Raw genomic sequence first — 23,388 nt, forward strand, 5'->3', positions numbered from 1 at the left:
CTATTGTAAGAGAAAGTTTATTGACAAGAGTTGGCAGAACCTTCTTAGAGGTACTTTTAAAAACAGATCAGTTTAAAGTAACATTTCATGTTTCCCCATTTGTACTTTTCATAGTGAAAAGGTTTAAACTAACTTACTGTTTAGTTACTCTCTCACGGGAAACTACTTTTTCTCCTCACAAAGAAGATTATCGCTCTGCGTCATTCCGTTCCGTTCTGAGCATGGAACGGAAGGAGCAGGGACGAGTGCGGAACGAGTGGGGGATGGATTTTACCACACACACCCATCCCTCATTCGTTCCGTTCCCCCTCTCTTCCATTCTTAATCCGTTCCAGAGGGGGAAATTTTTGATAACTGTTCTGAACAGTTCTCAAAAAGCGTTCCCTCTGGAACGGAATGGGAACAGAAGAGAGGGGGAACGGAACGAATGAGGGACGGGTGTGTGCAGTAAAATCCGTCCCCCACTTGTTCCATTTCCTGCTGGGCCGGGCCGAGAACCCGGTGCGATAAAGTTCAAAGAGTCTCAAGTAGATCCAATAACGAAATAGCATATAAAATCCTCTGAAACCTAAAAAGTAATCACCCCTTTAACATAATGACTGCATACTGTATCCTTGCATTATCCCAGGATTAGACATACAAAAAAAACAAAAACATGAACCCTGATATCTGAAATATACCATGCCATAGGGGACCCATAATCCCTATGGAGAAGAATACTAACTATCTTTCTGCAGAAATATAAAGCTTGTTATCCTAATACCCAATGCTGATTTAATGTGCAACTAAATTATTGGCTTCCCACCACAGAATACACACTTCTAGTAATACCAGTGTTGAAATTGTTACAGTCATGTTAATGTTTTGACAAAGAAAAGACAGGAAAAGGGGTGTGTGACAAAAAAAAATGCCTAAAACAACACAAAAAGGTGCCACCTGCAACAGAATAAGGCCATGTCAATAAGCTGGAAGTATGGGCATTTTCTCCTTGTTTAATGTCAATATAGATCACAATGAATGAGGTCAAGTGCTTACTGTATTAGTCCAGCCAATCCCTCTGTCTTTCACAACTGGGGATAATTTATGTTCTGACAGTCCTTACTATAATAAGGACTATACGCAAATCCTCAGAATAAGGATAATACAGAAAAGAGCCTGTAGCATACTCTAAGGAGAAGTGCCATTACACTATGTGCTTCCTCTTAGCCATATGTAAAAAGATGCTGCTGTTGACACTGAAGTATTTACTCACTGTAAATATTTTCACTTCCTATATTTTTCAGAAATTAAATCTTGTACAAACCATGATGTGCCCAGATCAGTTGCCACCATCGTGCCTCCTGAAAAACATTTGACCTGCAAATCAGCAATTATAATGGGGTCTAACCGGTCAGATGTGAAGCTTTCAGGTAATCAATTAAAAAAAATCCCCAAACAAATATTTTAGAAAAGATTTAATGATTTATACAGATGCATCTATTTTTTCCAATATATTTTTGCAAAAAATAGTAGTAGTCATCTTACACTGCCCAAATGCAGTCAAAGGGCTATTTCATTATTTCTATTCATGTTTAATACTGGAATTAAGCCCACAAGCATGACAGTTTGAACCCCATGGCCTTCTAATAAAATACCTCTATTGCATGCATACAGGTTTTTTGAAAAACATAATAATAATAATAATAATAATAATAATAATAATAATAATAAATTTTGGGCAGTTTACAACATTAAAATAACATACAGCATAAAAACAATATATTTTCCTCCCCCCTTAAAAAGTTATTAAACTGCATATCTAAATTAAAACCACAATAACTAGTTAGAACAACAATAAATTAAACATAATAATACCAACCAATAAACCACTGCAACTTCAGTTCTAAAGAAAAGAAAAGGGGGCTTTGGAGACATTACTGAGGAGGGGGAAGATCCTGAGATCCTGAGGCCGGGATATTTTAGTCTGGGAAGGCCTGCCTGAAGAGATCTGTCTTGACAACCTTTTTGAAGCTGTCCAAAGATGTTAATTGACGTAATCACAGGATAAAATTAATACTGCATATACACACTGATCAGGTTTCCTATTATTGTTCACGCTACATAAACATAAGCATTTTCCAAGTAAACCATTCAAACCAACTTTTGATTGTGAATATGTCTGTATTATATACATGACCTTTTATATAGCAAAACTGACCTTCAGTCTCTCAATTAAAGTAAAATGAGGGCCTCCCACAAGATGTTCCATCTTTACATCTAGTAATGGCAATATAAATGTATGAGCATTCAAATGTTGAATGCTTTCATTAGCTACCTGTTAAGGGTCCTCCCTTTCATTAGAGTTACATTTACAAGGAAGCATCACATAACAATTGCTTAGAACTAAAAGTATGATAAGGTATGATTCTGAACTTAAAAACAAAAGAAGAAAAGAATAGTAAAACAACAACAACAACAAGGAGATGGGGGACTAGGTTTTAAGCAAAACTGTTTGAGGCTGGCAATGGGCTTCTTTCAAAGATAATCATTAGAAGCTGATTCCCCTCAGAAAACATAACAGAATTTCCAGCTTTGGGATCATAACATTTTAGAGCCCATACTGTATAATCCACACAATACAGCATTTTAAAAAATAAATCCCAAAGATTGTTTCAGGAAGTCATTTAGTGAAGATCAACATTTAAAATGCATAATCAGTCAGTTGCTACAAACAGACAAGTTGATTAGTAACACGTACACAACACTTTTTCAATCAAAGAGCAATTAACTAACTCTCATTAGTGGTTATTACAATGCTTAACCATACTGACTATGGGTAGAGAAGGATGGGTATACATACAAAGGAGTATCTAATCTGATTGCAGCAATCTGAAAAACACAGGTAAAATTATTCTGATTCACTGATTAGGAAGGGCAGTAACGGGATATGAGGTTTATTTCACTTTTATCTTTGTTCTAGTTAGCCTTGGTCACCTAAAAAAATGTTTTTTTTTTAAAATGAGCATGATCAACTCAAGGCAATTAGGAACAGATCCGTACATCCAAGTACTTTCTCAGACTAGTCCCCCTATAAATTCCCACATCCTTAAACATGTCCATCATTCTGTCTTCACCAATGCTAACCATATTTAATACTAACTAAATAACCCAGGATTTGTAAGCAACTACATATCTGCTCAATTTAATGTGGATGTTTATTGTTTGCTATGCATTTGAAACTGATCTACACATACAACTGCAACTTCCTTCACTGTTTTGTCAGCATGGGGAGCTTTAAGCATGATCCACGTGCTGTGATGAAAACTCACAGGAAGAGCAGTAGACAGGTTCAATGCTGTCAAGCTTTGGGTCAAAACTTTACAAAATAAACAAACCCAGACCCTATGTTACCATCTCATCTGATAACACCAGCAAACTGCTTGACAACTGTATACAAAGACAGCCTAATATGCAGCCAGTGGCTGAATTTATGAATCTAGAAATTGGAAGCCTAGGGGCTTGATCATATACCTGATGGCCCATAACAAGGCTTTTAACTTTCCACATATGCTGCACAAGATATGCAGAATAACCCCATCCTGTAAAATCCTGAGATTAATAGTCTGAGGAGGAATTTAGAAATCTCTGCTACAGAGTTCTACCACACATCCCTGAGATATAACCACAGAGTTCTCTAGCAAAGAATTCTAAGTACTACAAATACCACAATTCCATAGGATAAATCATGACTGTCATAAGTGGTATCAAAGTGCTGTTAACAGTGTATTGTGGATACAATCCAAGTGGTCCTTTGCAATCCAAACTGACAGATCTTCTAAAGCCAGCATGATTACTCTACAGCAGGGGTTTCCAACTTTTTGACTCGCAGAGCCCTTATTTCTATGGCACAGCCCCTAAGAGGCCTACCTTTTCTCTTACAAGTTAATGGTATTTAGGAGTATATATAACAATATATTCTTATTCTTTAATTTCATTCCATTTTTATTTCTTTCATTTTCCTGGAGTGGTCGCTGAATACCTGGGAAATATATATAGAGCCCTAAGGGTTCCTCAGAGCACAGGCTGGAAACCCCTGCCCTACAGCATGATGCTACAAGAAGTCCCAGCAGATAATCTATGCACCTGACATTGGAATAAATTTAGGACAAGACACCAGCCAGCTTCTAAAGCCCTATATTGCTGCCTGCTCCTTCATTCAGTAGATACAAAACTTATGCAGTCAGAATTTGAGGCTTTCTAAAGATTCAAACAATCTCATCCTTTGGATTTGACTTGTGGCCTTCTTCCACATATAAATGCAAGGGAGGAAATCTTTTTTAGTTTATTCTGTTATTAGTTCATTCTATTGCTGAGCTGAATTTAGGAATGAGGAACACAGCAGAACTAGTTCATGCTTTACTTTTTCCACCATTAATCTTTGTGTGTAAGCTCCCAGAGCTCCTCAGCCCGACAAGCCCTTGCATGTAGACAGGAACTTAGTCATATGCATCACCACTTACTTGTGCAGCTGGTTGCAGCTGTACTTTAAAACAATGCACGCCCTTTAGCCACCTCATTGTTAGAGTTGTAGTTTGAAGACAGTTGTGTAAAGAATTTTCTTGAAATACAAGAACTGCTGCCAACGACAGCATCAGAGAACACCTTTCCCAACTGTACTAGATCAGAACCTATCAGTTCCATACCCACTTGCAGTCCACAAGTGAAAACCAGGACACATATGGCCAAGCAACATCAGAATGTGTTCAAAATTGGCAAAACCTGTTAATGAGGAGGAGCACATAATCTTTAGTAGTTTACTTTTGCCTGAATTCTTGTGAAGGCAAGATTCCGCTCCCTCTCCTCCTCTATTAATTGAGTGCACACTAGTTTTGTGTTTGAATTCTGTTCGCAGCAACTGAAGCAAGCCAAGGACAAAAGGGGAAATCAGGAGGATGAGAAAGACACTGGGACATTTTTAAAGCAGCTGAAGAGTAGAATGACATGTTGGGACATTTGGAAGGTGTGCAGTTCAATTAGCCTGAGAAGAAAACCTCTGCTGAAACAGAACAAAAACTTATCCAGTGCACCATCCCATTTTCAACAATAGCAGACCAGATGGCATTGAAATCTCACACACAAAAATTATAACAGTAACTACTCCTTGGCATTGCTCCCCAGCAACTGATATTCAGGACCTTACTGCATCTGAATGCATAGGGTTTCATCCACTATGCCTAACAGCACCCTTTCTATACAGAAACAAATTGGAAGAGGCCTTGGAGGTCAGTGCAGGTTTCTTCCAACTAAAGTATTCTTGACAGACAGCCACCTGCTTACATTTCTCCAGCTAACTCATCACCTCTCTACAAAACATGTTCCACTGTTACAGCTTTTACTATTAGGAAGTTTCTCCAAATGCTTGACAGAAATAGGTTTCCCTGAAGGTTCCTTCCATTCTAATCCTGCCATCTGAAGTAATTGTGCAATTATATGATCCACAATTATTCAGATTTAGACTTAACATGCATATACTGTAATATATACGATAAAGGTCCATGTGTGTGTGGACAAATAGATAGTTTCTGGATTCTCTACGTACCAAATTCTGGGGCTGTGGCTCTCAACTTGTCAGTAAAAAGACCAATTAATAATAATAATAATGATAATGAAAATAGTAATAAAAATAATAAAATTTATTTATGTTTCCCCGCCTCTCCCAGTGAATCGAAGCGGGGTTACAGACTAAATAAAAGCACAAAGTGTTTACATCAAAATTCAATTAAAAGCAGCTAAAAACAATAAAATATCCAACATCAGACAATAACAATAGCATCAACAAGCAAGGCAGGGATCATACACAGACAGGGGCATATCATTCATATCATATCAGGGGGGTATTCATATCAGGTGGGGTATGCTCGGCTAAAAAGCTCAGTTTTAACTGCTTTTCTAAATGTTTCTAGCGAGGCCACTGAGCAGATCTCCTCAGGGAGACTGTTCCAAAGCCTCGGAGCCGTTGATAAGAATGCTCTTTGCGAAGTAGCAAGATACTTAGAGGTTGTTATTTCCAATCAGTTCTTACCTGATGTTCTAAGAGTGCGGGGAGGATTATATAGGGAGATGCGGTCCCGTAAGTAACTCGGGCCCAAGCCATGTAGGGCTTTATAGGTAATAACCAACACCTTGTACTGTGCCCGGAAGCAAATAGGGAGCCAGTGAAGATCTTTTAAGTTAGGTGTAATATGGTCGAACCTTGATGAACCGGTGACCAATCTAGCTGCCATATTCTGCACTAACTGAAGCTTCCGAGCTTGGTACAAGGGTAGCCCCATGTAAAGCGCATTACAGAAATCTAGACAAGAGGTTACCAGAGCATGTACCACGGTTTCAAGGTCCCTTCAACCAACCTATGACCATCCCTATTAGGGTTGCCATAATTGTTCCAATTCAAATATGAAAAATCTTTTAAAAAAAAAAATAGATTTTTTTTTAAATACTCTACTCTAAATAATTTTCCTAGCATCTATGTCCAAATCTTTGTCTGGCACATAAAAACCACTTATCATTCCTTAGCAAACTATATCAATATCACCTCTCAGAATTCCAGTGGAAAAGGTAGAAAAAAGCTTTCCTGTGCTTTTTAGAAACAGGTATAAAGTCATTCCTTCAAGACCCATATGTCATAGCCTCTACTTCAAAATAGAGATTGGAAAGACAGGGCACTATTACCTGAAGTGATGCTTGGATGTTTGCTCCTAAAATATTTTAATGGTGGACCAAAGTGGTAGAGTTGCTGCTTCAAACAGTTTCTACCCTGCCAGCTCACATCCATGTTTCAAGGACCAACCTATGGGGGCACACTCAATAGTTTAAGAACAACCAAAATGACCCTCCCTATCAATCTGAATTCCCTCTTTTTTGCTCATTTTTCCCTGTATTTCAAACAACCTCGGTCCCACCTAAGGACAGGTACAGGTTGATTCACCCTTATCTGAAATGCTTGGGAAGAACAGCATTTTGGATTTCAGATTTTTTTCAGGTTTTTGAATATTTAGATATATATACTGAGATATCTTGGAGATGGGGGCCAAGTCTAAAACGTGAAACACATTTATGTTTTGTAAATCACTTATAAACATAGCCAGAAGGTAATTTTGTACATTTTTTTAAAAAAGTGATTGAAACAAAGTTTGTGTGCACTGAAGCATCAGAAAGCAAAGGTATTACTATTTCAGCCACTCATGTGGACAATTTTGGAATATTTTAGAAGTCTGGATAAGGGATACTCAACTTGTATAAGACCACAAAGCATTATATGTACACTATCTAAGCAAAAGATTCAGGAAAATGTTCCAGGTAATGATGACTAAAAAGAGAAAATATGTTATGCTTCCTCCTCCTTTTTTACTCCTCTGAATATCAGGCCCATTCTACATTATTGTTGCTATAGTTACATAAAATCAACAAATGAACAGCCATAATTTTTAACCAGCTCAGATTCTTTCTTTCCATCATTCCTGTAGATAATCATCATCTGGGTCAAGACATCGCTACTTTAACCAATTATTCACAAGAACTACCTGGGAATTCTACCAGTAATGAATTTACAACCATTGTATTGCCTGTGCTTTACCTCATCCTATTCCTGGCAAGCATCCTACTGAACAGTTTGGCAGTGTGGATTTTCTTCCACATCAGAAATAAGACAAGCTTTATCTTTTATCTCAAAAATATTGTAGTTGCAGACTTGCTGATGACACTGACATTTCCATTTAAAATTATTCAAGACTCAAGACTGGGACCATGGCACTTCAATCTTTTTCTTTGTCAATATACAACTGTATTGTTTTATGCCAATATGTACACTACAATCATGTTTCTTGGACTTATTAGTATCGACCGATATCTAAAAGTGGTGAAACCATTTGGAGACTCCAGGATGTACAGCATGACTTTCACCAAGATCCTGTCTGCATGTGTTTGGATTGCGATGACATTTCTAGCCTTGCCAAATGTAATCCTTACAAATGGTTACCCAAGTAGGAAAAATGTTAGTGACTGCTTAAAACTGAAGAGTCCTTTGGGAGTCAAGTGGCACAAAGCAGTCATTTACATCAATAACAGCATGTTTTTCATTATCCTGATCGTATTAATAGGATGCTACATTGAAATATCAAAGTATATCTATAAATCAAGTAAACAATTTATTAGCTGTTCAAGTCGCAAACGGAAGCACAACCAAAGCATAAGAGTAGTGGTAGCTGTATTTTTCACTTGTTTTTTACCATATCATTTGTGCAGAATACCTTTCATTTTTGGACATCTGGATAAATTGTTAGATGATTCAGCACACAAAATCCTTTATTACTGCAAAGAAGTGACACTTTTCTTGTCTGCATGCAATGTGTGCCTAGATCCAATCATCTATTTTTTCATGTGCAAATCATTTTCTCGACGGCTTTTTAGGAAATCAAACATGCGAACAAGGAGCGAAAGCATTAGGTCACTTCAGAGTGTCAGACGTTCAGAGGTGCGCATATATCATGAATACACTGATCTGTGACATTATCTTCAACAGTAAGACTTTACTGACTTGTATCAATATGTTTGTCGACTGTAAATAAAATACTTTGGTTATAGGTGTTCTAAAATCTGACAAGAGAAAAATTTGCAGTTTCCCTGTTGTCTCACATAATATGAAGGGAATGGAAAATACAGTGCACTAACCATGAGAAAACTGCAAGAGTTCTTATAGTACCCTGAAGAGTCACCAGTGTTATTATGGCATATATTTTTGTGATCACTAGTGGCTTCCATGTGAATGGGAGTGGTGATTCTACTTTAGGTTTTAGCCTGAACTTTAAAGGTGCTATTCTTTGGAAAAACTAGGTAGCTCTTTTAAGTTCAGATTAAAGAATGATGTGGATACACCATCTTACTGACATGGACACTGTCCACCTCATCATATGAATGAAATATGACCTTCGTTTTCAGAATTATATTTGCATGCTTGGGTACATGATGCAGTTATAAACAGTGGCATCAGAAGGAAACTGGATGACAAAATACAGACAGTGATAATTAGTTTAGGCCATTAACAAGGCAGCAGTTGGGCAGTAACATAGATTTCCTTGCACTGATAAGCTGATTAAAACATATAGGATATGATCAAAAGTATTTGTCCCTTATAAGCCTCAGGAGATAGAGTTGAAACTTTGGATGAACACCTGCCAGCTGTTTTCCATTGGAATAGCTCAGAAACTACCATCTTGAGGTCGGTAACAAGAATGCCCTGGGACACTGAAGTATTCTCCCACTGGTTTTTCAATACTGTAGTTTCTATTGTCATCTTTATACCTTTCTGGATTTGACATAGAACAAATATATTTTGGAATATTTGCATATAAATACTGAGATATCTTGGAGATGGGACTCAGGTCTTAACATGAAATTCATTTATGTTTCATTTACACCTTATACACATAGCCTGAAGGTAATTTTATAGAATATTTTCAATAATTCTGTTCAAGATAAAAAGTGTGCGTACACTGAACCATCGGAAAGTAAAGGTGTCACTGTCTCATCTACCCATGAAATAAGTTTCAGATTTTTGCACATTTCAGATTTTCAGATTAGGGATATTCAACCTGTATTTTAAAAGAAAACAATGGAGGAACACGCTACAAATAAAAGATTTTGTTAAATTAAAATGACTTAGCCTTAAAGGGGCCCTAAGATTCTTTGTTGTTTGTTGTAATTGAGCCAGTGTCAGGAAATTGGAAGAATGAACATTGAAACCAAGCTTTTGTGGATTTCAAAATTATTAGAAAAGCTATACTGTGCCATCTAGTGGAGAAAAGCTTGCTTCTATTATAAGACTAGCAATTCTTAAGAGTTAGGGCCCTTTTACATTACACAGCTATAGCACAATGATTCTACATTAATCTTTCCAGCCTATGGAATCCTGACAAATTGATGTTTGTTTTTGTTAGCTGCCTAGGAGTCGACTTCGACTCATGCAACTCTGTGTATGAGACATCTCCATGACCCTGCAGATTCAGGCCTGATTGTGTCTTCCTCTCTTTCTACTGCCTTCCACCTTCCCCAGCATCACCACCTTCTCATGATGTGGCCGAAGTATAACAGCCTCGGTTTAGTCTTCTTGGCTTCCAGGGAGATTCCAGGCTTGATTTGTTCTAGGACCCAACTGTTTGTCTTTTGAGCCATTCATGGTATCCTCAGCACTTCTTCAGTACAACACCTTCCTAATCTTCATTCTTCACTGTCCAACTCTCACATATTTAGAGTTCTCAGCCTCAGACCAAATACAAACCCCAGGCTTCCACAGTATGCATCCACAGAAGTGAAAAATGTGGAAGCACCCTTACAAATAATTTTGCCATCTATCACATATGTTCAACTGAGATTACATAAGATCTAAATTAGGCCACAATCAAGTTAGGTCAAGAACACTCTCCTGAGTTAAGACCATTTAATGCCTCTGCTCATAGCACTTAGGATCATAAGCCTCTAGTAGTCCTTTAAGTCCCAGTCTCATGAGCCAAGCCATTTTAACAATAAACAAGAGATCAGGACAGAATTCACTATGTGTGGCACTGCATCTCATATTCTTCTTCAAGAAAAATAAATACCAATCAGAAAGAAGTCCAGATAACATCTGTTTAACTAGTTTCCTCCTAAACTTTTTTATGCATCATGTGAGTGAGAAGTATTAAAATAAGACAGTGTGACACAAGATTTTCTTTGTTATATTTAGCGCAAGCCATAAAAGTCAAAAGATTAGAACATATCATTTTGAGTACTGCCAAATGTCATAGGTTTAAAAATAAATCTTATGAACTGCAGGTATACTGCACAGTCAAAAGGTGGCAATACACTCTTGTTGATTAATACAATAAGGAACACATTTCCATAGAAGTTGAAGGCTTTCATGACCAGCATCCACAGTTTTTTGTGGGTTTTTCAGGCTATGTGGCCATGTTCTAGAAGAGTTTCTTCCCGGCATTTCGCCAGCATCTGTGGCTGGCATCTTCATTCTGGCAAAACAGGAAGAAACTCTTCTAGAACATGGCCACATAGCCTGAAAAACCCACAAAAAACTACATTTCCATAGACATTCCCACTAGCAACACTAACATGAATGTCATTAGCAGGACCCTTTGTGGGTTTTAAATCACAAAGAATAATTATTTTTAAAATGTCTTATAGTTATTATTATTTTTGACTAGCTGAGTATCTCCAGTGACAGTGCTATAACTTTATGGGACTGCTGCATTTTAGAAAGCACAGATCACTTAGATTCTAAATTTCAGTAGAGTGGATAATATGCAGCTAATGAAACATATGAAGCCCTATGCAAAGGTCCCTTCCATCACCAGTTAGAATCATAGAATCATAGAATCATAGAATCGTAGAGTTGGAAGAGACCACTAGGGCCATCCAGTCCAACCCCCTGCCATGCAGGAAATCCAAATCAAAGCATCCCTGACAGATGGCCATCCAGCCTCTGTTTAAAGACCTCCAAGGAAGGGGACTCTATCACCCTCCGAGGGAGTGCATTCCACTGCCGAACAGCCCTTACTGTCAGGAAGTTCCTCCTAATGTTCAGGTGGAATCTCTTTTCCTGTAGCTTGCATCCATTGTTCCGGGTCCTGTTCTCTGGAGCAGCAGAAAACACGCTTGCTCCCTCCTCAATATGACATCCTTTCAAATATTTAAACAGGGCTATCATATCACCTCTTAACCTTCTTTTCTCCAGGCTAAACATCCCCAGCTCCCTAAGTCGTTCCTCATAGGGCATGGTCTCCAGACCCTTCACCATTTTTGTCGCCCTCCTTTGGACACGCTCCAGTTTCTCAATGTCCTTTTTGAATTGTGCCGCCCAGAACTGGACACAATATTCTAGGTGGGGCCTGACCAAAGCAGAATACAGTGGCACTATTACTTCTCTTGATCTAGACACTATACTTCTATTGATGCAGCCTAAAATAGCATTGGCCTTTTTAGCTGCCGCATCACACTGTTCACTCATGTTCAACTTGTGGTCTACTTGGACTCCTAGATCCCTTTCACACGTAGTTTCATTCAGCCAGCTGTCACCCATCTTATATCTGTGCATTTTATTTTTCCGCCCTAAGTGCAATACCTTACATTTCTCTGTGTTGAATTTCATTTTGTTAGCTTTGGCCCAGCTTTCTAGTCTATTCAGGTCATTTTGAATCTTGAGCCTGTCCTCTGGGGTATTAGCTATTCCCCCTAATTTGGTGTCATCTGCAAATTTGATAAGTATGCTCCCAATTCTGTCATCCAGGTCATTGATAAAGATGTTGAATAGCACTCGGCCCAGGACAGAGCCCTGTGGGACCCCACTGGTCACTTCTCTCCAGGATGAAAAGGAGCCATTGTTGAGCACCCTTTGGGTTCGGCCGGTCAACCAATTACAGATCCATTTAACAGTTCCTTTGTCTAGCCCACATTTTACAAGCTTGTTTGCAAGAATGTCATGGGAAACCTTGTCAAAGGCCTTACTGAAATCAAGATATACTATATCCACAGCATTCCCTTCATCTACCAAGCTGGTAATTTTGTCAAAGAAAGAGATTAGATTTGTCTGGCATGACTTGTTTCTCTGAAACCCATGTTGACTTTTTGTGATTATGGCATTGCCTTCTAGATGTTCACAAACTCTCTGTTTAATGATCTGCTCCAGAATCTTTCCTAGAACTGATGTCAGACTAACTGGACGATAATTGTTGGGATCCTCTTTTTTCCCCTTTTTGAAGATGGGGACAACGTTTGCCCTTCGCCAGTCTGCTGGGATCTCTCCTGTTCTCCAGGAGTTTTCAAATATGATTGCCAATGGCTCCGATATTACTTTTGCCAGTTCTTTTAATACCCTTGGATGGAGTTCATCTGGTCCCGGAGACTTAAATTCATTTAGATTAACAAGGTGTTCCTCTACTATCTCTTTACTTATTCTGTGCTGAAATTCCCCTATTCTGTCCTCTGCTCCATTATCCTCAGGTTGAGCACCCTTTGCCTTTTCTGAGAAGACTGAGGCAAAGAAGGTGTTGAGTAATTCTGCCTTTTCTCTATCTCCTGTTAGCATTTTGCCATCTTCTCCACGCAGTGGCGCTACAATTTCCTTCTTCTTCCTCTTGCTGCGGACATATCCAAAAAAGCCCTTTTTATTGTTCTTAACCTCTTTGGCAAGCCTGAGTTCATTCTGCGCTTTAGCTTTTCTGACTTTACCCTGCCTGCTATTTCTTTGAATTCCTTTTTCGTGATTTCCCCCTTTTTCCATTTCTTATACATGTTCCGTTTCAAACTTAGCTCGGTTGAAAGTTCCTTAGTCATCCATCCTGGTTTCTTGAGACACCTCCCGTTTTTCTTTCTCACTGGAACTGTTTGAAATTGTGCCTTCAGTATCTCCCTTTTGAGAAAGTCCCATCCGTCCTGAACTCCTTTATCTTTTAGTATTTCTGACCATGGAATCGCCCTCAATACTTCTCTAAGTTTACTGAAATCCGCTCTCCTAAAGTCTAGGATGCGTGTCTGACTCTGCCTGGCTTCTCCTCTCCATTGTATAACAAACTCCAGGAGAACATGGTCGCTTCCACCTAAGGATCCCACCACTTGCACCCCATCAACCAAGTCATCCTTGTTGGTTAGGATCAGATCTAAAATAGCTGACCCCCTTGTTGCCTCTTCCACCTTTTGGACCATGAAATTGTCTTCCAGGCAAGTGAGGAATTTGCTAGACCTTGAGGATTTTGCTGAGTTTGACTTCCAGCAAATATCAGGATAGTTGAAGTCGCCCATCACTACTACGTCTCTCTTTTCTGACTGTGTTGTCATCTGTTCTAGAAAGATATCATCCAATTCCTCAGTCTGACTTGGGGGTCTGTAGTAGACTCCCACCGTAACACCCTTGTTGTTTCCCTCCCCTTTGATTCTTATCCAGATGCTCTCCACCTGGCTTCCATGATTGATGTCCAGGATCTCTTCACTGGTGTAAATATCTCTGACATATAGTGCTATTCCTCCTCCTTTCCTGTTTGGCCTATTTCTCTTAATAAGATTATACCCCTCTATTTCCACATTCCAATCATAATAAATAATAATAATAATAATAATAAAAATTTTATTTATACCCCGCCCTTCCGGGTGATCAGGGCGGCTAACAGAATGCACCGAAGCGCAAACAACATACAAGATTAAAAACATACATTAACAATAACAATCCTTAAAAACAATAAAAAAACCCCTTAGCCCAACCTCACGGCCACGAGAGAGGAGGGAGGCCCGCAGGATGTTTAGTCGGGGAATGCCTGATTAAATAGGAAGGTTTTTAGACCCTTCCTAAATTGGGCCAGGGTGGTAGATGAGCGGAGCTCCGTGGGCAACGTATTCCAGAGGGCTGGGGCAGCTGTGGAAAAAGATCTTCTGGCAGTAGCAGCCAACCTAGCCCCAGGCACCTTCAGGATTTGCTGCCCAGATGTTCTGAGGGTGCGAGGCGGAATGTACGGGGAGAGGCGGTCCTTCAGGAATCCTGGGCCCAAGCCATTTAGGGCTTTATAGGTGATAACCAACGCCTTATATTGCGCTCGGAAGCGAATGGGCAGCCAATGGAGATCTTTAAGCACGGGAGTTATATGGCTGGTCCCGGGAGCACCAGTGACCAGCCGCGCTGCCATGTTCTGCACCAGTTGCAGCTTCCGAGTTTGGTATAAGGGTTGCCCCATGTAGAGTACATTACAGAAATCCAGTCTCGAAGTTACCAGAGCGTGTACAACAGTTTCAAGGTCCCTCTGAGCCAGGTATGGGCGCAGCTGGCGAATCAGCCGAAGCTGATAACAGGTACTCTTGACCGTCGCATTCACCTGAGCAGTCAGGTGAAGGGAAGAGTCAAGAAGCACCCCCAGACTGCGCACGGAGTCCTTCACGGGGAGCGTGACCCCATTCAGGACAGGTGGAACCACCATCATTCCTGGTCCAGGGGAACCTATCACTAGTACCTCCGTTTTTTCTGGATTAAGCTTGAGTCGGTTTTCCCTCATCCAGCCCATTACTGACTCCAGACAATCATGAGACTCATCCCACCAGGTTTCAGTGATGCCTATCATATGGTTCCAACACTGCCACAGAAATAACAGCATTATTCACAAGAAATACAAAATGTGGAAAACATGTGCCTTTTTCCAGGCACAATCATACTCCCAACAGGCTGCCAAAACCACAATTCTCATGGGAAACAACAAGCACTCTAGCAGCATTCCATGCTTCCCAATGGTAACTGCAATGGGGCGAGGCATTTTTTGTAGTCAGAGCTATGATAAGATCCATCTTACACATTATGGCCCTTTTGTGAAGATCAGCCCTCCATACACATTATTATTATTATTATTATTATTATTAACATAGGAATAAACAGTCAAACAATGGGGCTACGTATTGAATTTAATTGATCTAGATACATAAGTAAACTTCACAGCCTTTTGACATGTTAAAAACCTGAACAGGAATTACGCCAATGTCATCCAGGGGTCAACAGCACAGTTCAAAGAATCATCACAGAACTGTCAACAACCAGAAACTTATCTACTGAAAGCGCAGTTCCAACAGCTGTATTATGACACTACCAGGCATTAGAGGAACAGAAGAGTCTCACAGTCTGTTTGTATAGTCTGTCGAGAGACTGTTTTCTGTTATATTTTTCTGTAACAAATAGGTCTGTCTGTTGTGCTTATGTACAAGTGTTTACACTGTTCATTTTTCCTTTAATCTCCTCATAAGGACAAAGACAGAGACTCAAAATATATTTGCACTCTCTTCTTCAAGCAATTATGATGTGAGAAAGTGTTCGTGCTAGCTTTCCATAATGTTATTGGCCAGAAAGTTGGAGCAGTTCAACATCTCAGTTGTAGACTTCTCCTCCCCTAGAAAAGTATTGTTGTGATGGCCTGTAGTCCAAAATATTGCTTGTAGGCACATTAAAAGAGTCTCTTTCCTCAGACTGAAATTTTATTTATTTATTTATTTATTTATTTATTTATTTATTTATTTGATTTCTGTGCGACCTTTCTCCCAGAAAGGAGCCAAGGCAGCTCGCAAACAAAAACACATTTTGGATTGGTGTCAGGAACTTCTATCTAAAGAGAAGAACACTGGGAGAGACTGGAAGAAGGTCATGAGTACCTGAAATTAGCCTAGCAAGCTTCAGGACGTTCCCTGGGGCAGAAGAAAGGAACCTGAGGAGGCTGAATACTATTGTAAATGAGCAAACATGGGTTTGTATTTAAAGTAAGAACCTAGTTTAGGATAGGAGAACACAAACACTGGTGTCTATATGTGGTTTTCCCTCCCAGCTGTTTGGTAGTTTCAGGAGCCCCCACTGGCACTGCTGAATTTCACTGACAGAAATAAACTAAACAGCTGTCTTGCAGTAAACCACAGGAATATGTGCCTTTCTTACTTTCTTAGAAGATCATCAGGCTTCCAGAAATCTCCAAGATGCAAGATTCACCTCTGAAACAAAGCATGTGTTGCTGCATGACTTAACTGCAGAACTGTAATTTTGTGAAACTGTGCACTTCCAGTTACCACCAAATATTGGAAAGTACATTGTAAGTGAAACCTACAATAGTCCAAAACACACTGCAGAAAGAATCCAGTTTGAGACCGCTTTAACTACCCTGGCTCAGTGCTAGGGAATCCTGGAAATTGTAGTTTATTGTAGCACCAAACCTCTCTGACAAAGAAGGCTAAATGTCTCGCAAAACTACAGTTCCCATAATTCCCTAACATTGAGCCAGGGCAGTTAAAGCAGTCTCAAGCTGGATTATTTCTGCAGTGTGCTTTGGACAGTAGGATCCTGAACTGAAACTAGGTCCCAAATCCACTAAAGTTGTCTATTCCTGCCGTAGCTGAACACAGAGGATACCTAGTGCTAATTTTTCCCTTTTATTCCTTTATTGTTGTTGCTGTTGTTGTTCTAATAATAATTCAGAATCCCTAAAACAATGGTTTTGTAGCGAATTCAAGCATTTTTTATAATAATATAAAAACAGATCTACTGGATCAGATCAAAGGCCTACTGATTCTAGAATCTTTTTCTCACCGTGGCTAAATAGTGGGTGTGAGAAGCTCACAAGCAAGACTATGAGATCAAGCCAGCAATGGTATCAAGAAGCATACTGCTTCTAATCCTGAAGATACCATCATGACTAGAAGCCAGACAAAGATGGATTCATACTCCATTAATGTAGCTAATTCCCTTCTAAAGCTATCTAAATTAGTAATCATCATTACACTCTCATAGCAAATTTCTCAGCTTAACTGTACATTGTAAATTACTTTTCTCTGTCCTGAGTCTCTGACAATTCATTTTCATTGAATGACTTTGGCTTCTAAGTAGTTTGAATGAAGAAAACCTTCTATAACCTTCTTCTCCAAACAATACATACTAAAGTTAAAACCAAAAGTTTATTAAATAAATCTTGTGGCCTTTTACCCATTTCCCCCTAACAAAAAGCTTCTATTGCAATTTTTCTTCTTAGAGAAGTTAATCTAGCCTTCAGGTTGCTATTTGTTCAACCTTTCCTAGCTCTACAATACCCTTTTTGTGATTTCCTGACTAGAACTGTACACAGTATTAAACATGTAACATTGTCGTTTCCTATATTTATGAAAAGGCATTCTGATATTAGCTGTTTTATTACTGAATTTTCCTCAGTGATCCCTAACAGACAATTTACTTTTTTCATAGCCGTTGCATACTGGGTGGGTTATGTGAAGCATATGTATGTGTTTATACAAACAAAAATATATTTGCCATATAGAAGCTAGATGGTCCACATAGAAAAAAATGGCACCCCTATCCTCAACAAGCTATAGTTGGCTCTTCGTATCCATGCTGTTCTGTTCTGGACACACACCCACTAAATAGCAAAATCCAAGGGACCTCAAATCCCTTTGTTTCCAATGGCGATGCGATGTGCATGCAACTACATTGGAGCAACTGCATGCTTGCACCACCATCAGGGAAAACAGGGTGGGACACTTGTGGATGCTCCAGTCTGCAGATGTTCCATTCATGGAAGAAGGGAGCTGGCTATATTTTAACTATTTTACAGGTTGTAAGTACAGCGGACCCTTGTTTTACGCTGGGGTTTGGTTTCAAGATCTCCCATGGATAACAAAATCCGTGTATGCTCAAGTCCCATTAATATAATGCATAGCAAAATGGTGTCCCTTATAAAAATGGAAAATCAAGGTTTGATATTTGAAATTTATACTTTTTTTGAACATTTTCAAAACGTGGATGCTTGAATCTATGTATAAGACTCGTCAGGTGAATTGATGGTCAAGAGTGCCTGCTATCAGCTTCAGCTGATACGCCAGCTGCGCCCTTTCCTGGAACCGGGGGACCTTGAAATGGTAGTACATGCACTGGTAACCTCAAGACTTGATTTTTGCAATGCACTCTACATGGGGCTACCCTTGTGCCTAGTTTGGAAACTTCAACTGGTACAGAATATGGCAGCCAGATTGATTACAGGAACAATTAGGAATTACCATATTGCACCAATATTGAAATCACTCCACTAGCTGCCTATTAGTTTCCAGGCACAGTACAAGGTATTGGTTATTACCTTTAAAGCCCTTCATGGCCTGGGCCCAACCTATTTAATGAATCACCTTCTTCCATATAATCCACCCCATGCACTCAGATCCTCTGGGAGGAATTTGTTGCAGTCTGTAAAGACCAGATTGACTGCGACCTCCCAGAGGACTTTTTCCGCAATCGCTCCTACCTTATGGAATGGCCTGCTGGATGAGATCCATCAAATTACCAACATAGATAGCTTTAAGAAAGCTGTCAAGATGGACCTCTTCTGGCAGGCCTTACCAGAACAGCACCCGGCCACGTAAAGATCCCCCCACAGACATATATATGTGATGACTCTGCCCACTATTGTTCTATTGTTTTTAGATTTTAGTCTTTGTAATTTTAATCTCTAGAACTGTTTAATCCTTTTTTAAGGAGGGGGAATTGTATATATTATTGTATCATTTTAATGTTGTACGCCGCTTAGATTGTCGAAACAAAAAGCGGGATATAAATAAAAGTTTTATTATTTATTTATTTAAGAAGGGCCGACTGTATATGTAATAGCCACGCTATTTTTCAATATTCTCCCTATCATTCATCCTTTCTATTTCTTCAATTACCTAGGTGGCTGTGTGGATGTATAGATTACTATTACTAATGTACACAGTAATTTATTGACATGGCCTGGAATTAGATATAGCATGACTGCTGGCAAAATCAATAGCCCCAATTCTTTTCTGTAACATCTAGTAAGAGTAGATAGGACTTATAACATCATTTCACTCCTTATTTTTCCACCTCACTTTAATACCTGTCACTTGCTATAATCAGAAAAAAAAATAGTCATTGGAAGCATCTCATAATGTGGTTCTGGTTTACCAGAGATTGGTTAAGAAGACTAGATGCCTTATTTTGGTGACAACCATGTAATCCAGGCTTACAAAAAATAGAGTGAGGAAAGTGACTACTTTGAGAAATTTACACAATGGCTACATGATGAGAGTATGGAATAACTTTCCCAATTTACCAGCCTCTAGAACTGTTGACTAGGGATAATGGGAAGTGCGATCCCATGATAACAATATAGTTCTTAATCTGTCTGTCTTCTGATATCAGAAATACATTAAGTGGGTAAAATATTTCCTATTAGGTCTGAACAGTGTTTCTAATAATAAAGAAAAGAAGAAGAGCACAAGTCTTTGATACCATTAATCCAATGTTTATAGCTGGGTGAATATGCACAACAGGCCAGTATGTTACAAGGCCATTAAGTTCACACAACAGTAAAATCAGTATAAGTAACCAATACCCATATTACTAAAAGAAACCAAGTAAGAGACACAAAAGGTAACTAGCTCTCACTAACAGAGTCATTTGATACAAAATATTGACAATTTGCAAAGAAATAGCCATGTTAGTCTCTAAAAGCATAAAAACAGGAAAGGAGAGGGAGAAAAAACAATGTGGCAGCCCTTGTAACGGTAACTCGTTTTTATTTTAACGTGAGTTTTCATGGCTATAAACCCACTTCTTCAGATGCATTACAAAGTGATATTAAAGCCTCAGGTTATAAAGCATACTTATACAATTATGGGAGTGAGATAAAATGTAATAGGTAATATGTAAAATGTAATATTCCTTGCCTTAAGTTTTCAAATGGCTGGATAAGGTCATACAAATCTTTTCAGTTTTTATAGTGGTTGGTTAATATTGATGTGAGAAAGCAATAATCTTCTTAACAAAAGTCAGTTACCTTGGGTTCAAAACTCTGAGAAAGATTATTTTTGTTATACATGCAGTAACTCTTGTACTAATATATGTAGTGCACTATGAAGCCATTGTCTTTCTTCATAACTCTGCTAATCGATTAGAATTTGTGAGTACATTATAGTTCTATTTAGCTATTTTTCTTTCCAGTCTTCCTTTGTAATTTCCTTGTTCAAGAATAGTGACCTATAAATCCCTCACTGGTATGTCCAGGAAAGTTGGAATATCCTGCAGATGATTTTGGATACTGCAATTTCTGATGTCAGTTTTGTATCCATTTAGCCGCTTATGTAGAAATTGTCATATTTGTCCAGTGTAGAAGGGCATTGCTGGTAGAGGATGACATATATCACATTGGAGGAAGAACAAGTAGAGGCACCTCTGATATTGTGTGTAATATTATTGGCCCCTGTAATATTGTTCCCAGAGTAGATGTGGGGACAGAGTTGGCATCTAGGTTTGTGGCAGGGTCTTGTCCCTGTATGGTATAAGTGTATGTATCTATGATATGTATCCTGTTGTATGTGAGCAGCTGTTTAAGATTTGGAGGCTGTCGGTAAACCAATAAAGGCTTGCCTCTTAGAGTTTGTGAGAGGACTGTGTTATTCCCCAGAACTGATAGTACCTCATTGATGATACTTTTGAGTGGTCTCAGCTGGATACTGTAGGTGACAACAAGGGATGTTCTATCATTTTGTCAATACACTGACAGAAGGCTCTATCTCTCTCTCTCTTTCAAACACACACAAACACACACACACACACATATTAGAGTTAAAAAGATCTGCAACAAGAATGATATGCAACAAGAAAACCAGGAGGATATATAAAATACAGTTGCTGGAATCCTGAACAGCAGCAATCCTTAGGAGTAATTCTGCTATTCAGGATTCCAACAACTCTGTTATATATACAGTATTCCTCTAGCTTTCTGTTTTCACTTCTCCAGTCTGTCAACATTTTTGTGTTCACTGAACACACTCAGTCTACTTCACATTATTTTCAGTCCCTTCCCTTTTTAAGTTTTCCCAACCTCTGAACTTGTGCCAATCATGTGGTTCCCACAAGCTTGCTGATCCCGTCTTCTTGTGTCTCTGTGTGTGTTGGGGGGAAGGGATGATGCCATTTACTATGACAACAATAACACCCACAGCCTCATGACTTCCTCAAAGACACTGCTCACATGAGCAACAAAGAAACTGTGTGTAAGTGCCTTCAGGTTGCTTGTCAATTTATGGCAACTGCATGAATTTCATAGAGTTTTCTTAGGCAAAAATATTCAAAGGTGGTATTCCCAGTTCCTTCCTCTGAAATATAGCCTAGAGCACCTGGTATTAGACTAACACAATACTCAAGCACTTCCCTTTTCTGGAGTGAAGAAATGTGATTCATTTCATAAAAGACAGTGGGTTATTTCACAGAAAGCAATTGTTCATCCACGTAATTTACCCATATGAGCCTTCTGCTTGTGAAAACAGTGGTATTGTTGTAAAATTGCAGGGCTGGTTAACTTATTTACACATAAGCTAAGTAAACTACAATTTGGTGGGTTACAGACTGCCATTAAAGTACGTGCAGAGCACGTACTAGGGTTAGGCAGGGGCGGGGCTTCCGCACCCCCCTAACCCTAGTACGTGCTCCACGCACACAAAATGGCAGCGGCCGTTCCACACAGCCGCTGCCATGATAGCATTAAGAACACGCCGCCTCCAAACGAGGCAGCGCAAACATGACGTCATCACTCCGCACGAGGGCGCTTAATGTGCCCTTTTGGCGGAGCAGGAAGGAGCTCCGAAACACAGCTCCTTCCTGGTTTGCATCGCTGGTGCAGCCGTGTGAAGGCTGCACCAGCGATGCAAATCAGAAAGGGGCCGAGAAGCCCCTTTCTGGGAGTCCCCGCTGCCATTGGGGTGTCCTTGGGGCTTGAAGCCCCAAGGACACCCCTTTCCAGGCTGCAGGGAAGCAGCCTTTTGCCGCTTCCCTGCAGCCTGCAAAGCGGCAGATCAGGGCCTCGGAGGCTGCCGGTCTGGCAGCTGAGGCCCCGATACAGCGGGGAAAGGGGTGGGTGCAGGCCGCCGCTTTTCAGCAGTCTGTAACCCGCCCTTGAGGCCTCATATTTTGAAGTATCTCTAAATATATTAATAAATCTAAATTTCAAATTTTACAGTTTTTAGAATAATATACATTTTTGGTAGTGGTAATGTTTCTAGAACCTGATATCACAGAGAGTCTCAGCATGCCTTAATTAAATCCTGCAACTTGGGTCTATTTCTTCAAACAATTCTGCTGCAAGAATTTATGTAAGATTGGTTTTGTAAAGAAAAAAACTGCAGGCTCTACTACTTCTGGAAGAAGGGAATTATATAAGTAAGATGAGCACTAAAATAAGTTAACCTTCTTTGTTTGAAGTCTATTGTATAACAATGCCTTTACTGCCTATAGTCCTAATTCAAGACCAGGGGAAGGTATTCAGATTTTTTAAACTTTATTTTTCTATTTTTTTTTTAAATTTTTCTGCAGTGAGTCATGTTAACACATATTGCATTAATGTTTTACAGCATAATGTGCCACCTTCTTTTTAGTTCTGCCTCCATCATACATCAGTTTATATCTGACATAAGGAAATAACAAATAGCATTTTATATTGGTGTTGGTGTTGCACTCACTCAGTCAATGAAGATTTTCATACTTGGCTCCATCGCTGCTAAAATGTTCTCCAAACATCCCTAAAAGTGGAAGAAAGAGCCTGTGTCTGAATGCCAGTCACGCTTCTTGAATTGCCATAGAAATGTGGCTCCTCTTAGCGTCCCTGAATCATTCCTGGGGAGCAGAATTCTTCTGAAAGCAAAGTTTGTGTTCATTGAAAATCTGATCCTTGTGAGACAATTCAGGGACACTAGAGACTTTCAGACACAGGTGCTTCCTTCCCCTTTTAGGGATATTTGAAGGACATTTTAGTAGCGATGGAGCCAGGTATGAAAATCTTCATCAAAGGCCTGCAAGTGCAA

At 39.4% G+C, this 23,388-nt stretch overlaps 2 protein-coding genes across 3 annotated transcripts in view; one reads left to right on the forward strand and one right to left on the reverse strand.

The window, feature by feature from the left end:
* Positions 1 to 23,388, reverse strand: part of MED12L (mediator complex subunit 12L) — a 271,105-nt gene that overhangs the window by 143,905 nt on the left and 103,812 nt on the right. The gene's annotated exons all lie outside the window — the stretch shown is intronic.
* GPR87 (G protein-coupled receptor 87) lies at positions 1,302 to 8,542 on the forward strand. The gene is made up of 2 exons (XM_089509042.1): positions 1,302 to 1,409; positions 7,503 to 8,542. The coding sequence occupies exons 1-2, from the start codon at positions 1,376 to 1,378 to the stop codon at positions 8,540 to 8,542; spliced, it is 1,074 nt and encodes a 357-aa protein (XP_089365168.1). The 5' UTR covers positions 1,302 to 1,375.

Source organism: Sceloporus occidentalis, unplaced genomic scaffold (assembly GCF_023333645.1).
Source record: "Sceloporus occidentalis isolate IW3139 unplaced genomic scaffold, rSceOcc1.0.p SCAF_2, whole genome shotgun sequence".
Classification (NCBI taxonomy): domain Eukaryota; kingdom Metazoa; phylum Chordata; class Lepidosauria; order Squamata; family Phrynosomatidae; genus Sceloporus; species Sceloporus occidentalis.